Genomic DNA, 25,442 nt, shown 5'->3' with positions numbered 1-25,442 from the left:
ACATAAAAACACAATACACTTTAGGGGGGGAGCCCTTGGGGGAATCAAAAATGGAGAAGGATCTGGGAGTCTTAGTTGATGATAGATTAGGAAACAGCATGCAATGTCAAGCGGCAGCTGCCAAAGCCAGCAGAACATTAGCATGCATAAAGAAAGGGATGCATTCCAGAGATAAGACTATAATCCTTCCACTTTATAAAACTCTGGTCCGACCGCATCTGGAGTATTCGGTCCAGTTCTGGTCGCCAGTCCTCAGGAGGGATGTGTTGGAGCTGGAGAGAGTCCAGAGAAGGGCAACTAAACTAATTAGGGGATTGGAGGACCTTGACTATGAAGAGCGTCTACAATCGCTCGATTTATTCTCCCTGGAGAAGAGACGTCTGAGGGGATACATGATAGCAATTTATAAATATCTTAATGGGGATCCCAGCTTAGAAAAAAAGCTGTTCATTCGAAGGGATTGCATGAGGACTCCAGGGCATACAATGCGATTAGAGGAGAAGCGTTTTAACCTCAGGCAACGCAGGGGGTTCTTTACTGTTAGGGCAACAAGATTGTGGAATTCTCTACCACAAGAGGTGGTTTCTGCGGGTAGTATGGTGGCTTTCAAAAGACTCTTAGACGTACATCTCAAGGATCAGAACATTCAGGGGTATGTGAGATGATTACAGCCACACACACCTACACAGGTTGAACTAGATGGACTATTGTCTTTATTCAACCTCACCAACTATGTAACTATGTAACACTTATCTGTATTATTATTATCATACAGGATTTATATAGCGCCAACGGTTTGCGCAGTGCTTTAGCCCCCGTTCACATGCAGGCGACGCTACCTCGCACCGTGACCTCGGAGGTCACGGTGCGAGCAGCGCGCCGCGACCTCGGAGCGGCCGCCACGGACTTCATAGCATTGAAGTCTATGGCGGTCGCCTCCTGGTCGCCCCAAAGAAGCTCCGGACCCTTTTTCTAAGTCAGAGCGACTTGTGTCGCTCCTATTAGAACGGGTCCGCACCTTCCCTATGGGAGGCGACCTGTGAGGCGACCAGGTCGCCTTAGTGTGAACGGGGGCTTACAATGTAAAGGGAAGACAATACAGTTACAATACAATTCGATACAGGAGGAACTAGAGGGTCCTGCTTGTTAGAGCTTACAATCTAGAAGTATTCTCGTTAGTTCTAGGAGAACAGAGAAGAAAATATAATGAGAGAGAAGTGGGGGGCTAAAACGCACGGCTTGACTGTCATGGTCTCTGTAGTGCCACAGAGTCTACCATTTTGTTTTAGAAGGCTAATTACCCACCATTTTAGAAGCTTTTAGGTACTGCCACAGCGGCACGTGTGTAGAGCACCACTGCATAATGTGGGTGTGGCCAAACTCTAAACAGTGGAAGGGGCTTGGTTAAACTAAACTTGGGCTTCCTTAAAGGATAGGTTCACTTTTTTATCTACTTGATTAAACCTCGCCATGACCAGGCTATTTTTTGCGATAGGGCACTGCGTTACTTTGACAATTGTGCAGTCATAGTCAGAGAGCATGGTACAGGAGAAACTTTTCTCTCTAATTACCCACTTCTGGACCGGAAGGTTTTACCCCCTTAATCACCAGTCCATTTTTTCGATTCGGCACTGCGTTACTTTAAAGGCCCGTACAAACGTGCAGATTGTCGGCCGAAAATGTTCGGCCGCCGAACGATCGGCCAATTTTCGGCTTGTTAGTATGATGCTTCCGACAGCCGACAGCGCACTTTCGGCCGAAAAGAATCTGTCATGCAAGCATTAAAATTTTTGTATGCCGACACCAGAGCGGCCGATTGTTCGCCAGTCAGTACAGAATTTGGCCGACAGACAGCAGATTTGCAAGACTGGGCATGCTCAGAAAAGAAAAAACACAAGGAAAGTTAACCATCACATGACATCACTTCTGCAGTCGGCTGTAGTCGGCGGACAAAATTCTTGTGCAGTCTTTTGCACTTTTCAACAGACACGACAGCCCGGGGACAAAAGACGGCCGATCGTTCGGCCGACGATCTGCACGTGTGTACGGGGCATTACTGACAATTGCTATTGTCGTGCAACGCTGTACCCAAATAAAATTGATGTTCTTTTTTCTGACAAATAGAGATTTCTTTTAGTGGTACTTGATCACCTCTGGGGTGTTATTTTTTTGCGCTATAAATGTAAAAAGTCCAGAAATATTGAAAAAAAATTAAATAAACCCACTATTTATTACCTTCTGTTATACATCAAATCCAATTTAAAAAATGTAAAAATCAAACTTTTTCATCAATTTAGGCCAGTATGTGTTCTGCTATATTTTTGCGATTCGGCACTGCGTTACTTTAACTGACAATTGCGCGGTCGTGCGACGCTGCGCCCAAATAAAATTGATGTCATTTTTTCCACAAATAGAGATTTCTTTTAGTGGTATTTGATCACCTCTGGGGTGTTATTTTTTTGCGCTATAAATGTATAAAGTCCAAAAATATTGAAAAAAAAAATAAAATAAACCCAATAATTTATTACCTTCTGCTATACATCACATCCAATAAAAATTTTTAAAAAAATCAAACTTTTTCATCAGTTTAGTCCAATATGTATTCTGCTACATATTTTTGGTAAAAAATACAAAATTCCGATAAGCGTATATTTACTGGTTTGCACAAAAGTTATCGCGTCTACAAACTAGGGGATATTTTATTTATTTCTTTTACTAGTAATGGCAGTGATCGGCAACTTATAGTGGGACTGCGATATTGCGGTGGACAATCTGACAATTTTTGGGGACCAGTGACACTAATACAGTGATCAGTGCTAAAAATATGCACTGTTACTGTACTAATGACACTGGCAGGGAAGGGGTTAATGGGCAATCAAAGGGTTAAATGTATACCCAGTCAGTGTCAGGGGTCTTCAAACTACGGCCCTCCAGCTGTTGAGGAACTACACATCCCATGAGGCATTGTAAAACTCTGACATTCACAGACATGACTGTGGCATGATGGGAATTGTAGTTCCTGAATAGCTTTAGGGCCATAGTTTGAAAACCCCTGGAGGTGCTTTTACTAGGGGAAGGAATGGATCCATGTTCGTGCTTTGCCGGAACACAGGATCCATGCCTTCCCTCCTGACAGAATGGCCATCTGCCTTGTTTACATAGCTGCAGGCATCACCCCGGTACAACCACTTGTGCAAAATGACGTACAGCTACGTCATTTTGCGGCAAGTGTTTAACCACTTCTGGACCGGAAGGACCAGGCCATTTTTTGCGATTCGCCACTGCGTTATTTTAACGGACGATTGCGCGGTCGAGCGACGCTGTACCTAAATAAAATTGATGTCCTTTTTTTCCCCCAAATAGAGCTTTCTTTTGGTGGTATTTGATCACTTCTGTGTTTTTTATTTTTTGTGCTATAAACAAAAAAAGAGCGACGATTCTGAAAAAAAAAACCAACAAAAAAAAAAAAACCTATATTTTTTTATTTTCTGCTATATAACATTCCCCCCCAAAACAAAATTAAAAATCAAAATTTTTCATCCTTTTAGGCTAATTTGTATTCTGCTACATATTTTTGGTAAAAAAAAATCCCAATAAATGTATATTGATTGGTTTGCGCAAAAGTTATCACGTCTACAAACTAGAGGAAAGATTTGTCATTTTCATTTTTTTTTTTACTAGTAATGGCGGCGATCTGCAATTTTTAGCGGGACTGTGACATTGCGGCGGACAGATCGGACCCCTAACTGACATTTTTGACACTTTTGAGGGGACCAGTGACATTACTACAGTAATCAGTACTAAAAAATATGCACGGTCACTGTACTAATGACACTGGCAGGGAAGGGGTTAACACCAGGGGCGATCAAAGGGTTAAATGTGTCCCTAGGGAGTGCTTTCTAACTGTGGGGGATGGGCTTGCTGCATGAACACAGAGACCTGTGTTCCTAAATAGGAGGATCCCTGTCTTCATAACTGACAGGACAGCGGTCTGCCATGTTTAAAACAGTGGACGGCTGTTCTGTCTCCACAAGGAGCGATCGCGGGTGCCCGGCGGCAATTGCGGCCGCCAGACCCTCTGATTGGCTCCCCCTGTTGCCAATGGGCGGCGTGTGCACGCTCCCGCTAGTGGTCCTGCGAAGCGACATGCAGTCAGGTCCATAAATATTGGGACATTGACACAATTCTAATCTTTTTGGCTCTATACACCACCACAATGGATTTTAAATGAAACAAACAAGATGTGCTTTAACTGCAGATTTTCTTTAATTTGAGGGTATTTACATCCAAATCAGGTGAACGGTGTAGGAATTACAACAGTTTGTATATGTGCCTCCCACTTTTTCAGGGACCAAAAGTAATGGGACAGATTAACAATCATAAATCAAACTTTCACTTTTTAATACTTGGTTGCAAATCCTTTGCAGTCAATTACAGCCTGAAGTCTGGAACGCATAGACATCCCCAGACGCTGGGTTTCATCCCTGGTGATGCTCTGCCAGGCCTCTACTGCAACTGTCTTCAGTTCCTGCTTGTTCTTGGGACATTTTCCCTTCAGTTTTGTCTTCAGCAAGTGAAATGCATGCTCAATCGGACTCAGGTCAGGTGATTGACTTGGCTATTGCATAACATTCCACTTCTTTCCCTTAAAAAAACTCTTTGGTTGCTTTCGCAGTATGCTTCGGGTCATTGTCCATTTGCACTGTGAAGCGCCGTCCAATGAGTTCTGAAGCATTTGGCTGAATATGAGCAGATAATATTGCCCGAAACACTTCAGAATTCATCCTGCTGATTTTATCAGCAGTCACATCATCAATAAATACAAGAGAACCATTTCCATTGGCAGCCATACATGCCCACGCCATGACACTACCACCACCATGCTTCACTGATGAGGTGGTATGCTTTGGATCGTGAGCAGTTCCTTTCCTTCTCCATACTCTTCTCTTCCCATCACTCTGGTACAAGTTGATCTTGGTCTCATCTGTCCATAGGATGTTGTTCCAGAACTGTGAAGGCTTTTTTAGATGTTGTTTGACAAACTCTAATCTGGCCTTCCTGTTTTTGAGGCTCCCCAATGGTTTACATCTTGTGGTGAACCCTCTGTATTCACTCTGGTGAAGTCTTCTCTTGATTGTTGACTTTGACAAACATACACCTACCTGCTGGAGAGTGATCTTGATCTGGCCAACTGTTGTGAAGGGTGTTTTCTTCACCAGGGAAAGAATTCTTCGGTCATCCACAACAGTTGTTTTCCGTGGTCTTCCGGGTCTTTTGGTGTTGCTAAGCTCACCGGTGCGTTCTTTCTTTTTAAGGATATTCCAAACAGTTGATTTGGCCACACCTAATGTTTTTGCTATCTCTCTGATGGGTTTGTTTTGTTTTTTCAGCCTAATGATGGCTTGCTTTACTGATAGTGACAGCTCTTTGGATCTCATATTGAGAGTTGACAGCAACAGATTCCAAATGCAAATAGCACACTTGAAATTAACTCTGGACCTTTTATCTGCTCCTTGTAAATGGGATAATGAGGGAATAACACACACCTGGCCATGGAACAGCTGAGCAGCCAATTGTCCCATTACTTTTGGTCCCTTAAAAAGTGGGAGGCACATATACAAACTGTTGTAATTCCTACTCCTTTCACCTGATTTGGATGTAAATACCCTCAAATTAAAGCTGAAAGTCTGCACTTAAAGCACATCTTGTTTGTTTCATTTCAAATCCTTTGTGGTGGTGTATAGAGCCAAAAAGATTAGAATTGTGTCGATGTCCCAATATTTATGGACCTTACTGTACATACAGAGACACAGAGCCACCCTGCTGCAGTAAAACTACGGCCGCTGGTCGACAATCGGTTGAAGAAGAACTTCATTAAAATAGTCGGGGACTGCATAGCAACCAGCAAATGCTGAGAGAATGAATAGTTTGGTGAGAAGTATATAATGTACAGCAGGCCTCGACAAATCCCGGGCGCCAGGTCGCATTTGCGACTAGAATTAGCGACCTGGCGCCTGGGGTGCCCTGCTTGAGCTGTCCTGTCCCTTTTGCGCCCCCCACCTCCTCTTCGAGTTCACGGACTTCCACGCCGTCCAGAAATTTAGTCCCCGGCTTTTCGGCCTTCTTCTGTGAGATGAGAAGCTAGGAGAACTGGCGCCCTCTTGTGGTGGCCGGGAGTAATGCATGTTCTCAATGCCTTTTCTTCTCCTTCCAAAGAGGAGAAGAGAGGGAAGTTTTTTAAGGCTTCATCTCTCTGTCCAGTTACCTTTGCTTAAAGGTAAGTGGACAGGGAGTGTGGTTATTATTATTAATTTATTTTTAAATGTAAAAAAAATAATAATTTTTTCTTTTTTTTTTAATTATTAAAAAAAAAAAAAAAAAAATGTTTTCTTTTTTTTTCTTCAATTCTTATTAAAAAAAAATATATATATATATAAATATATATATATCTTTTTTTTTTTTTTTTCCTCATCGCCGTGCCACAGCCAAAGGCCCCTTTCACACGGGCTGTCTGATCAGGTCCGCCTGTCAGTTTTTCAGGCAGCCATGATCGGACCGTTCAGTCTCCTCTATGGAGCAGTAATCTGCCGCCATCTGACCCTGCCCGCCAAAAACAGACGGATGGTGGTTCTATTTTCTATCCATCCCGTGGATCCGATCAGATGGCATCGGATGGAAAGAGACAGACAGTCTGTTTCCATCCAATTGCGCTATATAGGAGAGTGGGGTTCTAGTCGTATTTATGTGTAAATTTAGTATCAGTTTTATTAAATAAAGCTTGGTTGTTAGTTTAAAAAAAAAAAAAACTGGCTCCTAACTTTTTTAGCTGGCTCCTAGATTTCAGGCAAATTTGTCAAGCCCTGATGTACAGTATTATGTATATCAGGGGTAGGCAACCTTAACCACTTGCCTACTGGGCACTTTCACTCCCTCCTGCCCAGGCCAATTTTCAGCTTTAAGTGCTGTCACGCTTTGAATGACAATTGCGCGGTCTGCAATGCTGTACTCCAGTGGCGGCTGGTGAAGTTTTAAGATGGTGGGGCTCAAGACCCCGTCCTTCCATTTGGACCCCTCCCATTTCTCAGAAGCCCCACCCCTTGTAGACTCCACCCATTTTGTCCCCTGTATTTTGCTTGCATGAACAAATTCTCTCAATATATCACATATTAAGGGGTCCATCAGTACTAGTATATCCCATAATAGGGAGCAGGGGCCCTATTATGGGATATACTGTGAGAGACACCCTATTATAGGATACACTGACTGAGAGTGGCACAAACCCCACAGTATAGGCCCCCTAGCACAAACCCACAGTACAGGCCCCCTAGCACAAACCCACAATACAGGCCCCCTAGCACAAACCCACAGTACAGGCCCCCTAGCACAAACCCCACAGTACAGGCCCCCTAGCACAAACCCCACAGTACAGGCCCCCTAGCACAAACCCCACAGTACAGACCCCCTAGCACAAACCCCACAGTACAGACCCCCTAGCACAAACCCCACAGTACAGGCCCCCTAGCACAAACCCCACAGTACAGGCCCCCTAGCACAAACCCCACAGTACAGGCCCCCTAGCACAAACCCCACAGTACAGGCCCCCTAGCACAAACCCCACAGTACAGGCCCCCTAGCACTAATCTCACAGTACAGACCCCCTAGCACTAATCCCACAGTACAGACCCCCTAGCACTAATCCCACAGTGCAGACCCCCAAGCACAAACTCCACAGTACAGGCCCCCTAGCACAAACCCCACAGTACAGGCCCCCTAGCACAAACCCCACAGTACAGGCCCCCTAGCACAAACCCCACAGTACAGGCCCCCTAGCACAAACCCTACAGTACAGGCCCCTTAGCACTAATCCCACAGTACAGGCCCCCTAGCACAAACCCCACAGTACAGGCCCCCTAGCACAAACCCCACAGTACAGGCCCCCTAGCACAAACCCCACAGTACAGGCCCCCTAGCACAAACCCCACAGTACAGGCCCCTTTTCAATGTAGTGACCAGCGTACATGCCCCCTTCAATGTAGTGACCAGCGTACATGCCCCCTTCAATGTAGTGACCAGAATACATGCCCCCTTCAATGTAGTGACCAGTATACATGCCCCCTTCAATGTAGTGACCAGCGTACATGCCCCCTTCAATGTAGTGACCAGCGTACATGCCCCCTTCAATGTAGTGACCAGCGTACATGCCCCCTTCAATGTAGTGACCAGCGTAAATGCCCCCTTCAATGTAGTGACCAGCGTACATGCCCCCTTCAATGTAGTGACCAGCGTACATGCCCCCTTCAATGTAGTGACCAGCGTACATGCCCCCTTCAATGTAGTGACCAGCGTACATGCCCCCTTCAATGTAGTGACCAGCGTACATGCCCCCTTCAATGTAGTGACCAGCGTACATGCCCCCTTCAATGTAGTGACCAGTGTACATGCCCCCTTCAATGTAGTGACCAGTATACATGCCTCCTTCAATGTAGTGACCAGTATACATGCCCCTTTCAAAGCAGAGACCAGCGTGCGTACATGCGTGCCCCCCCCCCCCCCCCGAGACTTCACTTACCTCTGGTGCCACTGCCGTCACCGTGCCTGGAGGCTGGCGTGCTGCTCGGGATTCTGTCAGACGTCTTCTTCCTCCGAGTCCTCGACCTGCATGCACGCCGCCCGTCACGTCCCGACTCCCTGGCGTGCTCCTCGGGAGTCGACTTCTTCCTCCTCCATGCGCGCCGTGACTTGGCCGGACCGGTGTCCTCCGACCGGACACCCGATGTCTTCTTCCTCCATGCGCGCCGCCCGCTGCCTCTTCTCTGACGGCCGGCCAGAAGGTGACGTCGGGTCAGTGCGTTACTAACGCACGCACCGCCCCCCACGCGACGTCACCCGGGATGTCCTCTATGATTGGTCCAGGCTGGAGACTAGACCAATCACAGCCAGGACATCCTGAAAGTGGGGAGTGACGGGGTGCATTGCTCTGCGCCCCGATGACCCCCAGAAGGCCGCCAATCGGCGGCTCTGCTGCAAGCACGTGTGGTGCAAAACCCCACCCCCCCCCATAGCCACCAGTTAGTCCGGCGCCCCTAGTGGGCTGAAAATGTTATTTTTTTCCCTTTTTTTTTATTGGGCCACAGAGATTGGGGGGGGGGGGGCGGCGCCCCTGTGCCCCCTATAGACCGGCCGCCACTGCTGTACTCACCGCTGTACTCACCGCTGTTTTTTTTTCTTTTTTTTGTGCGATGATGTGCACTGATAGGGGGCAATGATGGGCACTGATGGGTGGCAATGATGAGCACTGATAGTGGGCAATGATGGGCAATAATGGGCAGCAATGATGAGCACTGGGGGGCAGGGGGGCAATGATGAGCACTTGGGGGGACAATGATGAGCACTGATGGGCGGCAATGATGGGCACTGATAGGTGGGAAGGATGGGTGACAATGATGGGCACTGATAGGGGACAATGATAGGCACTGATGGGCGGCAATGATAGACACTGATGGGCGGCAAGGATGAGCACTGATGGGCGGCAATGATGGGCACTGATGGGCGGCAATGATGGGCACTGATGGGCGGCAATGATGGGCACTGATAAGGGGGGCAATGATGGGCACTGATAAGGGGGCAATGATGGGCACTGATAGGGGGGCAATGATGGGTGGCAATGATGGACACTGATGGGTGGCAATGATGAGCAGGCATTTCTGGGCCCTGACTGGGCACTGTTGGGGCGACACTGATCATCAGTGCCCTGATTATCTGTGCAGATCTCCCCTGTGAGGAAGTACCGCTGATCGGCTCCCCTTTTCTCACACACTGGCAGTGTGAGGAGAGGAATTCAGATAACTAGCATTTCCTTGTGTACATGTGATCAGCTGTGCTTGGACACAGCTCATCGCAGGGGTAAAGAACTGCATCATCAGCTCCTTTTGGTAGGTGCTACACCCACCAATCATGAGAGGGCATATAACCCTACTACTCTACCATAGACTAATAGAAGTCTATGGCTAAGTGCAGTAAACCCACAGGATAAAATAGAAGTCTATGGCTAAGTGCAGCAATCCCGCAGGATATAATAGAAGTCTATGGCTAAGTGCAGCAAACCCGCAGGATATAATAGAAGCCTATGGCTAAGTGCAGCAAACCCGCAGGATATAATAGAAGTCTATAGCTAAGCGCAGCAAACCCGCAGGATATAATAGAAGTCTATAGCTAAGCGCAGCAAACCCGCAGGATATAATAGAAGTCTATAGCTAAGCGCAGCAAACCCGCAGGATATAATAGAAGCCTATGGCTAAGTGTAGCAAACCTGTAGGAGTGCTGCATGTACACAGACAGCACTGCACCCGCGGTGTGGATAAACCGCAGCACATCACTGTGAAAGCAGCCCTATACTATTATGCCCAGTGTATTGCTTCGCACTGACCTGAAGAACTCTTCTTTCCTGCTGCTGGCACTACTCTGGAGACTGCTAGCCGGAATAAGAGAGAGAGTGCAGTTGGAATCACTCCCCATGGGACAGGAGCCGACTCTACAGAGGAGGCATCGGCTTATGCGGCTCTTGCTCCCTACTACACCTCCAACTTTACAAGTAGTCCCTCTGCATTGCACTCTGGGATGGCGGGTCAGCAAGCCTAGACCCTGATTTCCCAGTCACCTGTCTGTGATCTACTGGTTGCTGATCCCCGCTGTATATAATGCAGGAGTGTGTAATGCAGAGCACGGGGGTTGGGGGGGTGCTGTAGTCAGCGTCTGGTTTAGGATACATACGCAGACTACAGGGGTCCAGGATGTGTTGAAGGATCAGGAGTATGTATTGCACAGAGGCAGGGCAGCCATCAAAATTTTTGGGGCCCCTTACACCGCTTTAGGCCTGGGCCCGCCGGGCCTGACCACCAAGTTACATCCTCTTCCTCTGCCCAGGCCTTTTAATGCTCATGATTGAATTCTAGGACGCCAGGTGGTCCTAGCAACCAAAAATTTTGACAGCGGCGGCCAGCGGGAGTCTGGGAGTCAGGAGCCAGTGCAGTGGGTGGCACCAGCGAGAGCCGGGACTAGTTGCCAGTGTAGAGGAGGAAAGGAAAAAAAGGGGAGGTGTCAACTTGGAGCCCGGGCATCCCTCAGGACTGGGCCCCTCGGGACACCCGGGCCCCTTACATCTGTATGGGCTGTACCCCCCTGATGGTGGCCCTGCACAGAGGGCTGTAGTCAGTGCTGGGTTTAGGAGGACAAGACACACACAGAGCATGTGATCCAGTTGCTGTGTGTTTATCAAAGTTGTGCATGCACTACGTTTGGTGCAGTCTGGCCCAATTTCAGTTATTGAAAATGAATGGGCTGAAATTGCATTGCATCTCTATAGCATGTGAATCGCACAGGAACGCACAGCGCGCTCCTGTGGGATCCATGGTGTGAACCAGCCCTAAGTCCAGTGCCGGAACAAATACCAGCACTTGGCTACGCTAACTTGTCTGGCGGGGGGGGCGCTAGCTTGGGCGTCTCTGGCAGTTTTTAGAGAAAGTCAGTGAGGTACCTCCCTAAATGTGCCACATCCCTAATGGATAAAACCATGAACACAATTCCCCTTGGGGTGGGACTTTGAAGACACTAAGTACTAAATAATGTGAATAAAAATCAGTTTTATTTAAATTAGCATAAAAACACCAATGCTATATGGACATGGTAGTACATAGAATACATATTCATATTACACCAATATTAACCACTTAAGCCCCGGAGGATTTGGCTGCTAAACGACCAGGGGGTATTTTGCGATTCGGCACTGCGTGACTTTAACGGACAATTGCGCGGTCGTGCGACGCTGTACCTAAACGAATTTGGCGTCCTTTTTTTCCCACAAACAGAGCTTTCTTTTGGTGGTATTTGATCACCTGTGCGATTTTTTTGATCATGCGCTATAAACAAAAAAAGAGAGTCAATTTTGCAAAAATAACAATATTTTTCACATTTTTTTATATGAAATTCCCCCCAAAAAAAATGTAAAAATCAAAATTTTTTAACATTTTCGGCCAATTTGTTTTATGCTACCTATGTTTGGTAAAAAAAAAATCGCAAAAAGCGTATTTTGATTGGTTTGCGCAAAAGTTATCGCGTTTACTAACAAAGGGAAAGATTTTTGTCATTTTTGTTGTTTTTTTTTTTAACGCATAATGGCGGCGATCTGCGATTTTTTTTTTTTTGCGGGACTGCGACATTGGGGCAGACAGATCGGACCCTTGACTGACATTTTTGACACTTTTGGGGTTACCAGTGACATTTCTACAGTAATCAGTGCTATACATATGCACTGTTACTGTAAAAATACACTGGTAGTGAAGGGGTTAACTTTATTTGGGAGGGAGGGGCTGTGTGTGTCCCTAGGGGCGTGCTTTCTACTGTGATTGGCTGTGGCTTGAGCTGTAAGGACACTGATCAACGGATCTACATAGTAGATCCGTGTGTGTCTTTACACAAGCCGCCTGACTTTCTCCCTCTCCCCCGCCGATCGCTCCCCAGACCCTCCCAGGCTAGTGACGTACCGATACGTCACTCTGCCTGTGAGGGGCTGACCGCCGCAGTATATAGTCGTGCGGCGGTCGGCAAGCGGTTAATAGGCGAAGAAAGGATTGACGTCCTCCATCCGTCGCGTTTCGGCGCTTTCACAGCTTCTTCTTCATGTGTGTGGTTGGCATCAACCTTATAGATTCCATTGGTGTATACAACATTGCCATGTCCACATTTAATTACTTCTGGACCAGAACATTTTCCCCCATAATTACCAGGCCGTTTTTTGCAATTCGGCACTGCGTTACTTTACCAAACAATTGCGCGTCGTGCGACGCTGTACCCAAATAATATTGATGTCCTTTTTTCCCACAAATAGAGCTTTCTTTTGGGGGTATTTGATCACCTGTGCGATTTTTTTTTTTTTTTTTTTTTTTTTTTTTTTTTTTTTTCTATTTTTTGCACTTTAAACAAAAAAAAAAAAAAAGATTTTTCACATTCTGCTATATAACATTCCCAATAAAAAAAAAATTAAAAATCAAATTGTTTTCATTATTTTAGGCCAATTTGTAGTCTGCTACATATTTTTGTTAAATAAAATCCCAATAAGTGTATATTGTTTGGTTTGCGCAAAAGTTATCGCGTCTACAATCTAGGGGAAAGATTTATGTAATTTTTATTATATATATATATATATTATATATATACTATACTGTCCTCCAGTATAGATCCATCGTCAATCACAATAAACACAGACTCTAGGTAAATGTAGTTATTTTGGGCTCTGCCTTTTGTCAGTGTAGCTGGTTTCAATGGATTTGGAATGTTCGGGTTTTCGCAGATGCAGGCTTGCCCCCCTGTTTTTCCGGGAAGTGCTGAAACACAGTGGGTGGAGAAAATAGAGCCTGAGCTGGTCATGAATACAGCCTCAGCCAATCCCTGTCAGGAGAGTGTCCAGCAGGGGACTGAGAGGTGTATATAAGGTATGGGTAACTCAACCTGTGGCCCTCCAGCTGTTACAAAACTATAAGTCCCATGAGGCATTGCAAGGTTGACCGCTAAAAGCATGACTCCCAAAGGCAAAAGGCATAATAGGACTTGAAGCTCCCTAACAGCTGGAGGGCCACATGTTGAGCACCCATGATATAAGGTCTGGAACCTGGAACAACAGTGTCCTTTACCTACTGGAGAGTGACCCAGCCTTGAAGTTCTGTTAAACTTTTCCAAGAAGATGCAGGAAGTTCTCAGTGGTTCTGGCTCAGGAAAGCGCTCAAAGAACAATTACAAGCTCTGGGAACAGTTGGAGTTAGGATTTTCCCGGGGGGGGGGGGGGGGTGGCTCATGGTACAGTGTTGGCTGACACTGGGAGGAGGTGTCCATGTATCCAGTGGCACAGTGAGTAGAGGCCTGAGTGAAATCCTAGAGCAGGGATCTTTAAACTACGACCCTCCAGCCGTTGCAGAACTACAAGTCCCATGAGGCATTGTAAAACTCTGACATTCACAAACATGGCTAGGCATGATGGGAATTGTAGTTCCCGAACAACTGGAGGGCCATAGTTTGAAGACCCCTGTCCTAGAGAGAGTCTTGCTATTGTGCTGATGTGACTGTTCCAGATCTGCTGGCCAGGGTTGTTTCCACTGTGGGACCCCCCTGTGCTGAATTATTCACATGTTATACACTGAAAGTCTATTTCCGCAGAAGTTAACTGTTTGCAAGATGGTGCCCTCAACCAAGTTTTTTTTCTTAGTTCTGGGTATCCCAAGGCTCACCCTAAGCCCTATCCCCATTCTGCAAACATTAAAAACCACAAAGGTCACTATCTGCCTGCTCATATATGATAAAGAGTGAGGGATATTGTCAACCTCTTTAAGTGGCAATATTCCCAAAATTGTACAAATGAAGCATTTTATGCCCCAGGTGTCCCCTCAACAATTAAGGGAGCGTGAAAATAGGGATTTAATGTGCCCAAATTACATAATAAAAACCACCTTTACTATTCCATTAAAAATGTTATGTCTTCATAATTCTAATAAAAAATGCTGAAACGCGTTGATCCATTGTTTCTTCTTTTCTATACATTTAATTGTACATCTATCTGAGCAGCTGGTGATCAGTGGTTTTATAATTATGAAGAAATAAAATTTTTAATGGAATAATAAATATAGTTTTCATGTATTTGTTGTTTTCCTTGTAATTTGAGCACATTAAAATCCCTATTCTCAATACCTCTTGATTTTTGAGGGGATAAAATGCTTCACTATCTGCCTGTTCCCTACCTGACAGATACCGTGTGACTGGATGCTTTGCACAATTTGGGGTCAGAACCTGGGTTAATCAGCAGAACCAATTACAGGGCACGCTCTACAGAAACAAAAATGTTAAAACAAAGTTTAACCTATCATGACCGCGCTATAGCCGAATGACGGCTACAGCGTGATCACACTTTGCTGGGAGGAACTCATTTGACCTTCTCCCGTGCTCACTCTGCTTGCACGCCCCCCTGCGGTGCACATCAGTGATCTGTGATGGTGTTAAAGAGCCAATCACAGCGGCTCTTAAATGTGATCAGCTGTGTCCAATCACAGTTGATCGCAATGTAGAAAGGGTTGTTTGCGAGTTATCGGTGATTACCTACTCACACGCTGTCTGCGTGAGGAGGAGAGGATTGCCGATAACTCGCAAATCTACACAGGGGACATCTACACTGATAATCAGGGCACTGATCATAAGTGCTGCCAATCAGTGCCCAATAGCGATGCCTGTCAATGCCGCATATTAATGCAGCCTCATCCATGCCTTCTCATCAGTGCCCATTAGTCCTCCTCATCAATGCTGCCTCATCAGTGCCCATTAGTCCTCCTCATCAGTGCTGCCTCATCAGTGCAGCCTGTCAGTGCCCATCAGTACGGCCTCATCAGCTCATATCAAGGAAGGAGAAAAATGATTTACAAAATTTTACCAAAACGTATTCATAACAGCTTTGGGAACTGTGATCTGGACACTGGTTATGACAGCGGTGCACGCTGCGCACCCCAAGGGGGCACGCCAGTGCGCTTGTGCGCAGCAACATATATTTATGTCTCTGAGCCTGCCCGTGTCGCCCGTGCACAGTAAAAGTACTGTGGGTGGGCGGCAAGTGGTTACAAAGTCTCCTATTCGCTTTGTATTGCTTCCTTTGTGTTGTGTTCCTGCCAGTCCCTCTGCTTTCCTATTAAAAACTGACAACACTAGGCATGAGAGCGCAGCGTGGTTAGTTCCCTAGCTTTTATGGGAGCTTTCTCCTGCAGTGATCAGACTTGTCCTGACATGCCACTCCCCAGCACTGTCATTCACTAGGAAGATCAGTGTGCTGCTGTCACCACCCCTACCCTCTCTGAGCTCTTTATGCAGCTGGTAGGTGATCACTTATAACAAAAGGGGAAAAAAATGTTTCTCTTACGTCCTCCGACAGTCGCCGCCCACTCACAAGTCTTCACCAATGGGTATTGACCTTTGCTCCGTAGGAGTAGCTAGGCAACAAGAATTGTTAATACAATGCTTTTAACATAGACACACCCCTAGGGGCTGTCCCCTCAGTCAATACCTCCCTGCACCAGCATTCCCAACTCAGTTTGACTTTGCCTAGCTTAGGAGTAGCTGGCTATCCTGTGCTGGGGCTCAGTCTCCGCCTTCTACCCTTTCTTTGATTTTATTTCAAGTATTTTTCTCTTTTCCTTGCTAGCTGTTATTTTGTCAGCCTTAGTTTAGGGATCTTCTGATGAAGAATCATCATGCGGAGCTGGGTCTCGGACTGGCCGCCCTGCATCCCAGGGCTGAGAGCCAGATGGATCCCCAGCCTGCCATCGCGCGTTCAGCTTAGGTTTTACCCTGGCACATTGAACGACCCATCCCTGTTCGCTGCAGGGATGCTGCCTGTGAGGTGGCTACCTCACTGGACGCCATGACTGCGGTCCACAAGCGTCCTAGCTGCGGCACTCCCTGTCTGCCCTGATAGCGGTTTGTCGCTGGAGACGGCTCCCCACGCCATCTGGTACGGTAAGCACCTTCTGTGTGGGGACCTTCTGTATGGGTGTCAGTCTGTGGCTGTGTATTACCCTCCATGTCTGTGTAACTGCGGGCTCCCTGTCAGGTCCCTGTGTGGCTGCATGCCTGTGGGCTGCGAGGGGGGGCCATCCTGCTCTGCTGTTTATTATGTTCTGGGTGCAGTTTGTGTGCAGACATGTGTGTGTGCGGCGGTCGCTGCGGCGATCCGCCATTTTATTTGCCTATATACTGCGACCGGCCCTGTCTCTATGCAGCGCCGCGTTTTGGCGTAATTTTATTTGCCTATATACTGCGACCGGCCATTCGCCGCCATTTTGGCGGGCGATACTGCTCATGCACATGGCGGCGCCATTTTATTGTAGTCTTTTCCCTCTGCCGAGCGGCCATTTTGCTGGAGCCTTCCATAGGCTATATCAATCAGTCAGCATTGCATCACTTCCTCTTTCCCCGGGAACAGCGATCGGTGGCAGCAGTCTGGTGTGCTCTCTCCAGGTTTTTACCTTTCTGTCCTGTCATTCCTTGCTCAGTATTGTCTATCCCTGCGTGGTCAGTGCATACAGCAGTGTGCGGTGGGCTGCGCTCGCCGTGGTTTTAAAGGGCCAGTACCTTTATTGTTTCTCTGTACTGGGGCATGGATTCTCAGGATAGCAAGTTTCCCCCCGCCCTGGTGGGGGACCAGGGGGCTGCTGCACCCTCCGAAGGGGCCGATCTGACCACTGTAGTGGCTTCCTTGGTGTCTCTGGTGCAGATGCTGCTGGCTGAACGATCCGCAAAAAGGGCAAGGTTATCCATTTCCTCTGATTCAGAGGGCGATGTGGCTGGCGTACCCTTCTCAGGGTCCCGCTCATCTTTGGACCTTGTGGAGTCCGAGGGAGAGCCTGAGGTGGTGGGGGTTGATGTTTCTCCCCCTGGCTCGCCTGAAGAGCTTACACTCATGAATGAGCTGATTGCTTCCATAAAGGACACCTTGCACCTGGAGGATGAGCCTACTCCTCCTGCTAGGATGTCTGCTTTCGGAACACAGAGGGCTCGCAAATCAGCGCAGGTTTTTCCCTGCCCTGCTGAATTTCACCATACGGTTAATGAACAGTGGCGCAATTTAAAGAAGCCTTTTACTGTGCCAAATAAGTTTAAATTACTTTATCCGTTTGCGCCTGCCACCGACGAGCGTTGGTGTGTGGCGCCTCCGGTGGATCACGCGGTAGCCGTTTTGAACAAAGCTACTGCGGTGCCCTCCGAGGATACCCCGGTTTTCCGGGACCCTACGGACAGGAGAATAGAGTCTCTTGCCCGTCATGCGTATATGGTGGCTGGTTCTATGCTGAAGCCTATTTTTGCTTCCATTATGGCGGCACAGGCTGTTGCTGATTGGACCAAGATGCTCCGGCGCACCTTGGCGGCTGATTCCGCTCCGCCTACCACGTTGGCTATGGTGGACCAGATCCATCAGGGTGTCATGTACTTGTGTGATGCGGACTTGAATTTAGCTCCCTTGGCTGCGCGCCTGTCCAGCGTGGCGGTACTGAACCGTCGTCTGATTTGGCTGAAGAATTGGTCGGTCGACCAATCTTCTCGCAAGACGCTGGCGGATTTTCCCTACGCGGGGTCTCGCCTTTTTGGCGAAGCTTTGGATGCCCTGATAAAAGGGGTAACGGGTCTTTCAAGCATAAGTCTTTCCGTGGAAACCGGAATTCCTCGTCTAGGCCCTCTCAGGGGTCCTTTCGTGCCTTTCGGTCGCAGTCCAAGGGCAAGCCCTTCAAGGGCCAAGGCTCCCAGAAGAAGCCGTGGGCAGGGAAGCAGAAGTCCGGCCAGTCCGGTTCGTCTTCCCATACCACTTCCGCCTGAAGGGGCGCCCTCACCCGTTTCTGGGGTGGGGGGACGTCTGCGCGGTTTCCTACAACCTTGGCTGGCCCGCGTTCGGGACAGGTGGGTTCAGGAAATCGTTCGATCTGGTTACAAGATCGAATTTCTCTCTCGGCCGGCGAGCAGATTTTTTCCCTCAAATCTTCAGCTGTCTCCGGAGCGCTTGCAGGATTTGCACCTGGCGGTGCAGGACCTGCGGGCCCAGGGGGTGGTGGTCCCGGTGCCTCATCGGAACAGATTTCGGGGGTTTTACTCCAATCTGTTCACTGTGCCCAGAAAGGAGGGCAAAGTGCGTCCGATTCTGGACTTGAAAGCTCTGAACCGCTTTGTGCGGGTTCGCAAGTTTCACATGGAATCCCTGCGCTCAGTGGTGGCTGCCCTGAATCCGGGGGAATTCATGGCCTCCATCGATCTGAAGGATGCGTACCTACACATCCCCATTTTCGAGGGTCACCAGAGGTACCTTTGATTCGCCATTGCGGAGGATCACTACCAATTCGTGGCGTTACCTTTCGGTCTCGCTTCGGCTCCGCGGGTTTTTACCAAAGTGCTGGCGCCGGTTCTGGCCCTGTTGCGAGCACAGGGCATTGCTGTCTTGGGGTATCTGGACGATATCCTGATACGGTCAAACGCCAGTCAGAGCCTGGTGACCGACCTGTCCACCACGATGCGGACTCTGCAGGAGTTCGGTTGGACCATAAACATTCCGAAGTCGACTCTGTGTCCTTCGGTTCGCCTTCCCTACCTGGGAATGATTCTGGACTCTGTCCAAGCGAAGGTCTTCCTGCCGGAGGACAAGCTTCGGACTCTTCAGGACGAGGTCAGGTCCCTCAGGGACAACCAGCACTCGTCTCTCCGGACATGCATGAGATGTCTAGGTCTAATGGTCTCGTCTTTCGAGGCGATCCCTTTTGCCCAGTTTCACACGCGGGGTCTCCAGGCGGAGATTCTGACCGAGTGGGACGGGCGGCCGCAATCTCTGGATCTGCGGATCTCGTTGAGCCACGACACCAGAAGGGATCTTCTGTGGTGGCTCCAGTCCCCGACGGTGTCGGGGGGGCAAGTCTTTTCGTCCATTGTCGTGGACGGTACTTACCACGGATGCCAGCCTGTCGGGCTGGGGTGGTGTTCTGGGCGTTCTGTCCGCCCAGGGAACTTGGTCGAAGGAGGAGTCCTCCCTTCCGATCAACATCCTGGAATTGAGAGCGATAAAGCTTTGCCTTCTGAGATGGACGGACCGGCTTCGGGGCCGTCCGGTTCGGGTTCAGACGGACAATGCCACCACGGTGGCTTACATCAACCACCAAGGGGGCACCAGGAGTGCTCGGGAAGTAGCCGACATTCTGTCTTGGGCCGAGACGCACGTCCCGGCGATAACGGCAGTTCACATTCCGGGGGTGGAGAACTGGCAGGGGGACTATCTGAGTCGCCAGACCCTGGACCAGGGAGAATGGTCCCTTCACCCGGATGTCTTCCAGATGTTGTGCGAGAAGTGGGGTTCCCCAGATGTGACCTGTTCGCGTCTCGTCTGAACAACAAGGTGGAAAGGTTTGTGGCAAGGACGTGCGATCCTCCGGCAGACGCCTCAGACGCGTTAGTGGGCCCTGGCATCAGTATCGTCTGATTTATGCCTGTCCAGGCTTCTTCGCAGGTTGGCCTCGGAACTGCACACGATGATTCTGGTAGCGCCGGACTGGCCTCGCCGGTCCTGGTACGCAAACCTCGTAAATCTGGCGGTCGACGCTCCGTAGCGTCTGCCACTTCGAGAAGATCTCCTGTCTCAAGGGCCGATATTCCATCCTGCTTTACAGTCGCTGGCTTTAACGGCCTGGCTGTTGAAAGCCGGGTCCTGAAGGATAGGGGTCTCTCCCCTGAGGTCATTCCCACTTTGATCAAGGCTAGAAAAGCCTCTTCGGGGAAGATTTACTACCGTACTTGGAAAGCGTATTTTGCCTGGTGTGAGTCCAGGGGGTATTCCCCTCGCTCATACTCGGTGTCGAGGGTGTTGGCTTTCCTTCAAACGGGCGTGGACCAGCGTTTGGCGTTGGCCTCGATTAAGGGTCAGATTTCTGCGCTGGCCGTTCTCTTTCAACGCCCTGTGGCGTCTAATTCATTGGTTAGCACCTTTGTTCAGGGGGTGCGACATTTGGCCCCTCCAAGGAGGGAACCTGTACCTCCATGGGACTTGAACTTGGTTCTGTCCGTGTTACAACAGGCTCCCTTTGAAAAGATCAGGGAGATCTCGTTGTCTCTATTGTCCAAGAAGGTTGCCTTTTTGGTGGCAATCACTTCGGCTCGCAGGGTGTCGGAGCTGGCAGCTTTGTCCTGCAATTCTCCCTACCTGGTGGTCCACAGGGATAAGGTGGTCCTGCGGCCTAACCCATCTTTTCTTCCGAAAAGGATATCGTAATTTCACCTGAATGAAGACATTGTCTTGCCTTCGCTCTGCGCAAAGCCTAAGCATCCGAAGGAGGTTGCATTGCATTCCTTGGATGTTGTCCGGGCGATCAGAGTGTACCTGTCGTCCACTAAATCTTTTCACAAGTCGGATTCCCTCTTTGTCCTTCCTGAGGGACCTCGGAAGGGCATGGCGGCGTCGGCTGCGACCATCGCCAAATGGATCAGACAGATCATTGAACAAGCCTATGCCTTGAAGGGGAAGGTTCCTCCCTTCCCTGTGAAGGCGCACTCTACCAGGTCTTTGAGTACGTCTTAAGCTTACCGTCATCAGGCCTCTGGGGCCCAGGTGTGTAAGGCGGCGACTTGGTCGTCCGTTCACACCTTCTCAAAATTCTATAAGGTGGATGTTCAGGCATCGGCTGATGCCTCCTTTGGCTGTAAAGTTCTCAGTGCGGCAGTCTCCTAGGGACCCTTGTTTTAATGGGCCCTTGGTTGTTGGGGTGTTTTACCCCTGGGTTACTTGTTTTCCTGGGTTGTTGCTCCTGTTGAGCACGTTTTTCTTTCCTGTTGCCCAGTTGGTTCTCTTACTGTGGTAAGGTTCCTTTCTCTGATGTGGGTACTGCATTGCCTTTCTATGGTTGTGTCTCCCACCCCTCAGGTCTACACTGCTTTGGGACATCCCATTGGTGAAGACTTGTGAGTGGGCGGCGACTGTCGGAGGACGTAAGAGAAAACGGAATTTTTGTAAAATCTTACCGTAAAATTCCTTTCTCTGAGTCCTCCGACAGTCGCCGCCCCCCGCCCCTCTTTTGGGGTTTTTTAGTGTACTCTTACTGCTATGCTACCAAACTGAGTTGGGAATGCTGGTGCAGGGAGGTATTGACTGAGGGGACAGCCCCTAGGGGTGTGTCTATGTTAAAAGCTTTGTATTAACAATTCTTGTTGCCTAGCTACTCCTACGGAGCAAAGGTCAATACCCATTGGTGAAGACTTGTGAGTGGGCGGCGACTGTCGGAGGACTCAGAGAAAGGAATTTTACGGTAAGATTTTACAAAAATTCAGTTTTATAATTTATTTTACATCTATACACAAATGTTTTACCTTTCATTTCTATTTTAAACTGAATGGGTTGTTTTACAAGGTGATCGTTTACATATACTTGAATGTATATGATTTATTCACAATTATGTTTGTCACAATTAATGGTTTATTATTGATACAGAGTGGAGGCGTCATGGATTATGATATTGTTGTTAAAGAAGAGTTTAAAGAGGAGGATGAGGACTATGGATTGACAAAGCAGGTTTCTGAAGGACACAAGGACCTCTACAAGGACGTCATGATGGAGAATCAGCCGCCCCTCACATCACCGGGTAAGAGGAGACTTTATTGTAAAGGAGAGAGCAGTACGGAAGGTCCACCTAGATCCCCCATCATCTGATAAACACATAGAAACAATGTATTCAGTCAGTGTGTGTGTTTCCTACAGATGGATCCAGTAATGGGAACCCACCAGATAGATGTCCCCGTCCTCTGTATTCCCGGGATTCCACACAGGAAGTTCACACCATCCCTCACCATCATCAGGTAGGTGGGACTGAACATCTGGAACATGGACTTGTGAAGATGATGTTGATTTTTTTTATATGAGCTTACATTTTACAGATTTTCTGCTTTTCTCTTGGTTTAGGGTGAAGAACTGATAGATATAAAAGTTGAGGGTAAAGCAGAAGAAGAAGAGACGTATGTGAGGGATGATCAGCAGTCTATGGAGGAGGATGGAATAACGGGGACATTTATAGAGGAGGACACTCCTACAGAGATCAGCACAGGTGGGTCATTAACACTAAATACATTCCTCCACACATACTGCCCTCCTATATTTCTTGGATATACACTATCTTGTGCATTAGATAGTCCTCATAACATATTGATCTAACTGTTGTATCTTTAAAATTAAAAGCTTCTCCGAGACAAAGCTCCCTGATGTGGGCGGAGTCCTGGTTTAGGGGAACCAATCTGTCCATGTCTAGTAATATTCTTTTTATTTCTATTTTAGTAGATGGACGGGAGATGAGGAAAACCTCAGAGGATTGTCTCACTTTGTCTCCAGACTGTAAAGTAGAAGATGAGGACATCACACAGTATGATCCAGGAGAAAACCCGGCTACCTCAAATGTACATCCGGGACCACACAGTGTAGATGGACCATTGTATTCCTCTTCTAAGGAACCTCAAACTGTGAGGGACGGTGCCGGACCATCGTATTCCTCTTATCCTAAGGAACCTCAGACTGTGAGGGACGGTGCCGGACCATCGTATTCCTCTTATCCTAAGGAACCTCAGACTGTGGGTGATGGTGCCATCCTTCCAACAAATAAGAGGTTTCCCTGTACTGAGTGCGGGAAGAGTTTCCATTTTAAATCTCACCTTAATGTCCATAAAAGATCTCACACAGGAGAGAAGCCGTATTCCTGTTCTGAGTGCGGTAAATGTTTTTCAAAGAAGTCCCATCTTACCACACATCAGAGATCTCACACGGGGGAAAGGCCATTTTCCTGCCCTTGCTGCGGGAAATGTTTTAAACAGAAATCAGAACTTGTGACACATCAGAGATCTCACACAGGGGAGAAGCCATTTTCTTGTCGTGACTGTGGGAAATCTTTTTCACAGAAGTCCGCTCTTTACACACATCAGAGATTGCACACAGGAGATAAGCCGTATTCCTGCCCTGAGTGCGGGAAAAGTTTTATACAAAAACTACAACTTATCACACATCAAATGTCTCACACGGGGGAAAAGCCATATTCCTGTTATGAGTGCGGAAAATGTTTTTCAAGGAAGTCACATCTTTCCATGCATCAGAGAATTCACACTGGGGAGAAGCCGTATTTCTGTTCTGAGTGCGGGAAAAGATTTTCAAGGACATCCCATCTTTACAGACATCAGAGATGTCACTCGGAGGAGAAGCCACATTCCTGTTCTGAGTGTGGGAAAGGTTTTTCAAGAAAGTCACATCTTTGTAAACATCAGAGGTTTCACACTATCGATCACCATGATCAGGTAGATGAGAAAAAATCACTTATAAGATTTATACACAAAGGTATTTGTTACAATAACTGTTTTATTATGCATTTAGAGTGGAAACCTTGGGGATTATAATATTGTTTTTAAAGAAGAGGAGGATGAGGAGTGTGGTGTGATGAAGCAGCTTTCTGATGGGCACAAGGACATCATTATAGAGCCATCAGGTAACAGAAATCCACCAGAGAAATGTCCCTGTCCTCTGTATTCCCAGGATTCCACACAGGAAGGTCACACTGTCCGTCACCATCATCAGGTAAATGCATAACAATCATTGGTAATTGTGATTTATACACAGCATTTTTGTTACAATTAATGTTTTGTTAAAGATTCAGAGTGGAAACCTCGGGGATAATAATATTGATGTTAAAGAAGAGTATAAAGAAGAGGAGTATGGAGAGATGGAGGAGTTTTCAGAAGGACACAAGGATTTGATGGAGTCCCCTAATACCAGGAACCCACCAGAGAGATGTCCCCGTCCTCTGTATTCCCGGAATTCCACACAGGAAGATCACACCATCCCTCACCATTACAAGGTTGGTGGGACAGAGCATCCTAGAACATGGACTCATGGAGATGATGTGTGGATTTTTTCAGGGGGATGTCACATCATTAAAGCTTATATTTTACAGATGATATTTTTTTATCCTTCTCTTTGTTCAGGGTGAAGAACTGATAGATAAAAAAGTTAATGTTAAATCAGAAAAGAGGTATGTAAGGATTGATCAGCAGTCTATTAAGGAGGATGGAATAACGGGGACATTTATAGAGGAGGACACTCCTAAAGAGATCAGCACAGGTGGGTCATTAACACTGATTACAATCCTCCACCCATACTGCTCACTGATTGGTCCAGAGTAGGGCAAGGACTGGGTGATATCAGCCTGTAATCCCCTGGTCACTTTCCTGAGCTGTGTTTCCCCATCCTGTATTTCTGTTGGATAATCTTCCTTCTCTGTGCTCCATACAAAATTAATGTTTCTAGACTGGATTTATGGAGATTCTGGGGTTCAGGTGGCAACATAATGTTTATTCTTGCCTTAGGTGCTGCTCAACCTAGGCACCTGGGGCATGTGCCCCTTATCAAGGATCTATCAAGAACTCAGAGAGAATTTTTTCCAGGGCTTCTTGCTCTATTTGCTGGCTGTGTCGGGTGGAGGGATATGTCTGTAGAGTTTTAGACCCAAGTCACTGAGTGCAGTCTCAGGAGATGGGAGGCAGTGGTGTGGGACCTCTGCAACTTGTCTCATGTAAACAGTTAACCTTCCACTGATTACTGAATACCATTATTATGAGTCCTGACTGTTACACTCCATAATTTTATAATTCATTTTACATAGTCCTGACCCCTGCACTAAATACAATATATTGTGCTTTACATAGTCCTCATACCATATTGACCTAACTGTTGTATTTTATATTATATTACATAGTCTTGACTTCGGCTCTCTCCCCTCTACCTTCTGCTATATATAAACATAATATCTATTCTCTTTTGTTATAACCATTTTCTACCAGCTGGACCTGTAATCCCCTCATCACTG

The 25,442-nt window shown here is 47.5% G+C and overlaps 2 protein-coding genes across 2 annotated transcripts in view; both read left to right on the top strand.

The window, feature by feature from the left end:
- LOC309550291 (uncharacterized protein) overlaps positions 1 to 25,442 on the top strand; it is a gene marked incomplete at its 5' end in the record, with an annotated part of 46,075 nt that overhangs the window by 19,352 nt on the left and 1,281 nt on the right. The window contains 5 exons of the mRNA XM_082250694.1: positions 22,037 to 22,150; positions 23,044 to 23,877; positions 23,954 to 24,154; positions 24,234 to 24,434; positions 24,562 to 24,697. Coding sequence (XP_082106820.1) covers positions 22,037 to 22,150; positions 23,044 to 23,877; positions 23,954 to 24,154; positions 24,234 to 24,434; positions 24,562 to 24,697 — 1,486 coding nt within the window. The remainder of the gene's footprint in view (positions 1 to 22,036; positions 22,151 to 23,043; positions 23,878 to 23,953; positions 24,155 to 24,233; positions 24,435 to 24,561; positions 24,698 to 25,442) is intronic.
- Positions 22,309 to 25,442, top strand: part of LOC309550721 (uncharacterized protein) — a 79,241-nt gene continuing 76,107 nt past the window's right edge. The window contains exon 1 of the mRNA XM_082251058.1: positions 22,309 to 22,401. The gene's annotated coding sequence lies outside the window, so the exon portion shown is untranslated. The remainder of the gene's footprint in view (positions 22,402 to 25,442) is intronic.

The sequence above is a fragment of the Pelophylax lessonae genome (genome assembly GCF_965119305.1).
Source record: "Pelophylax lessonae genome assembly, chromosome: 3".
NCBI lineage: Eukaryota > Metazoa > Chordata > Amphibia > Anura > Ranidae > Pelophylax > Pelophylax lessonae.
Note: the sequence above shows the minus strand (reverse complement) of the source record. Positions and strands in the feature narration are given on the sequence as shown.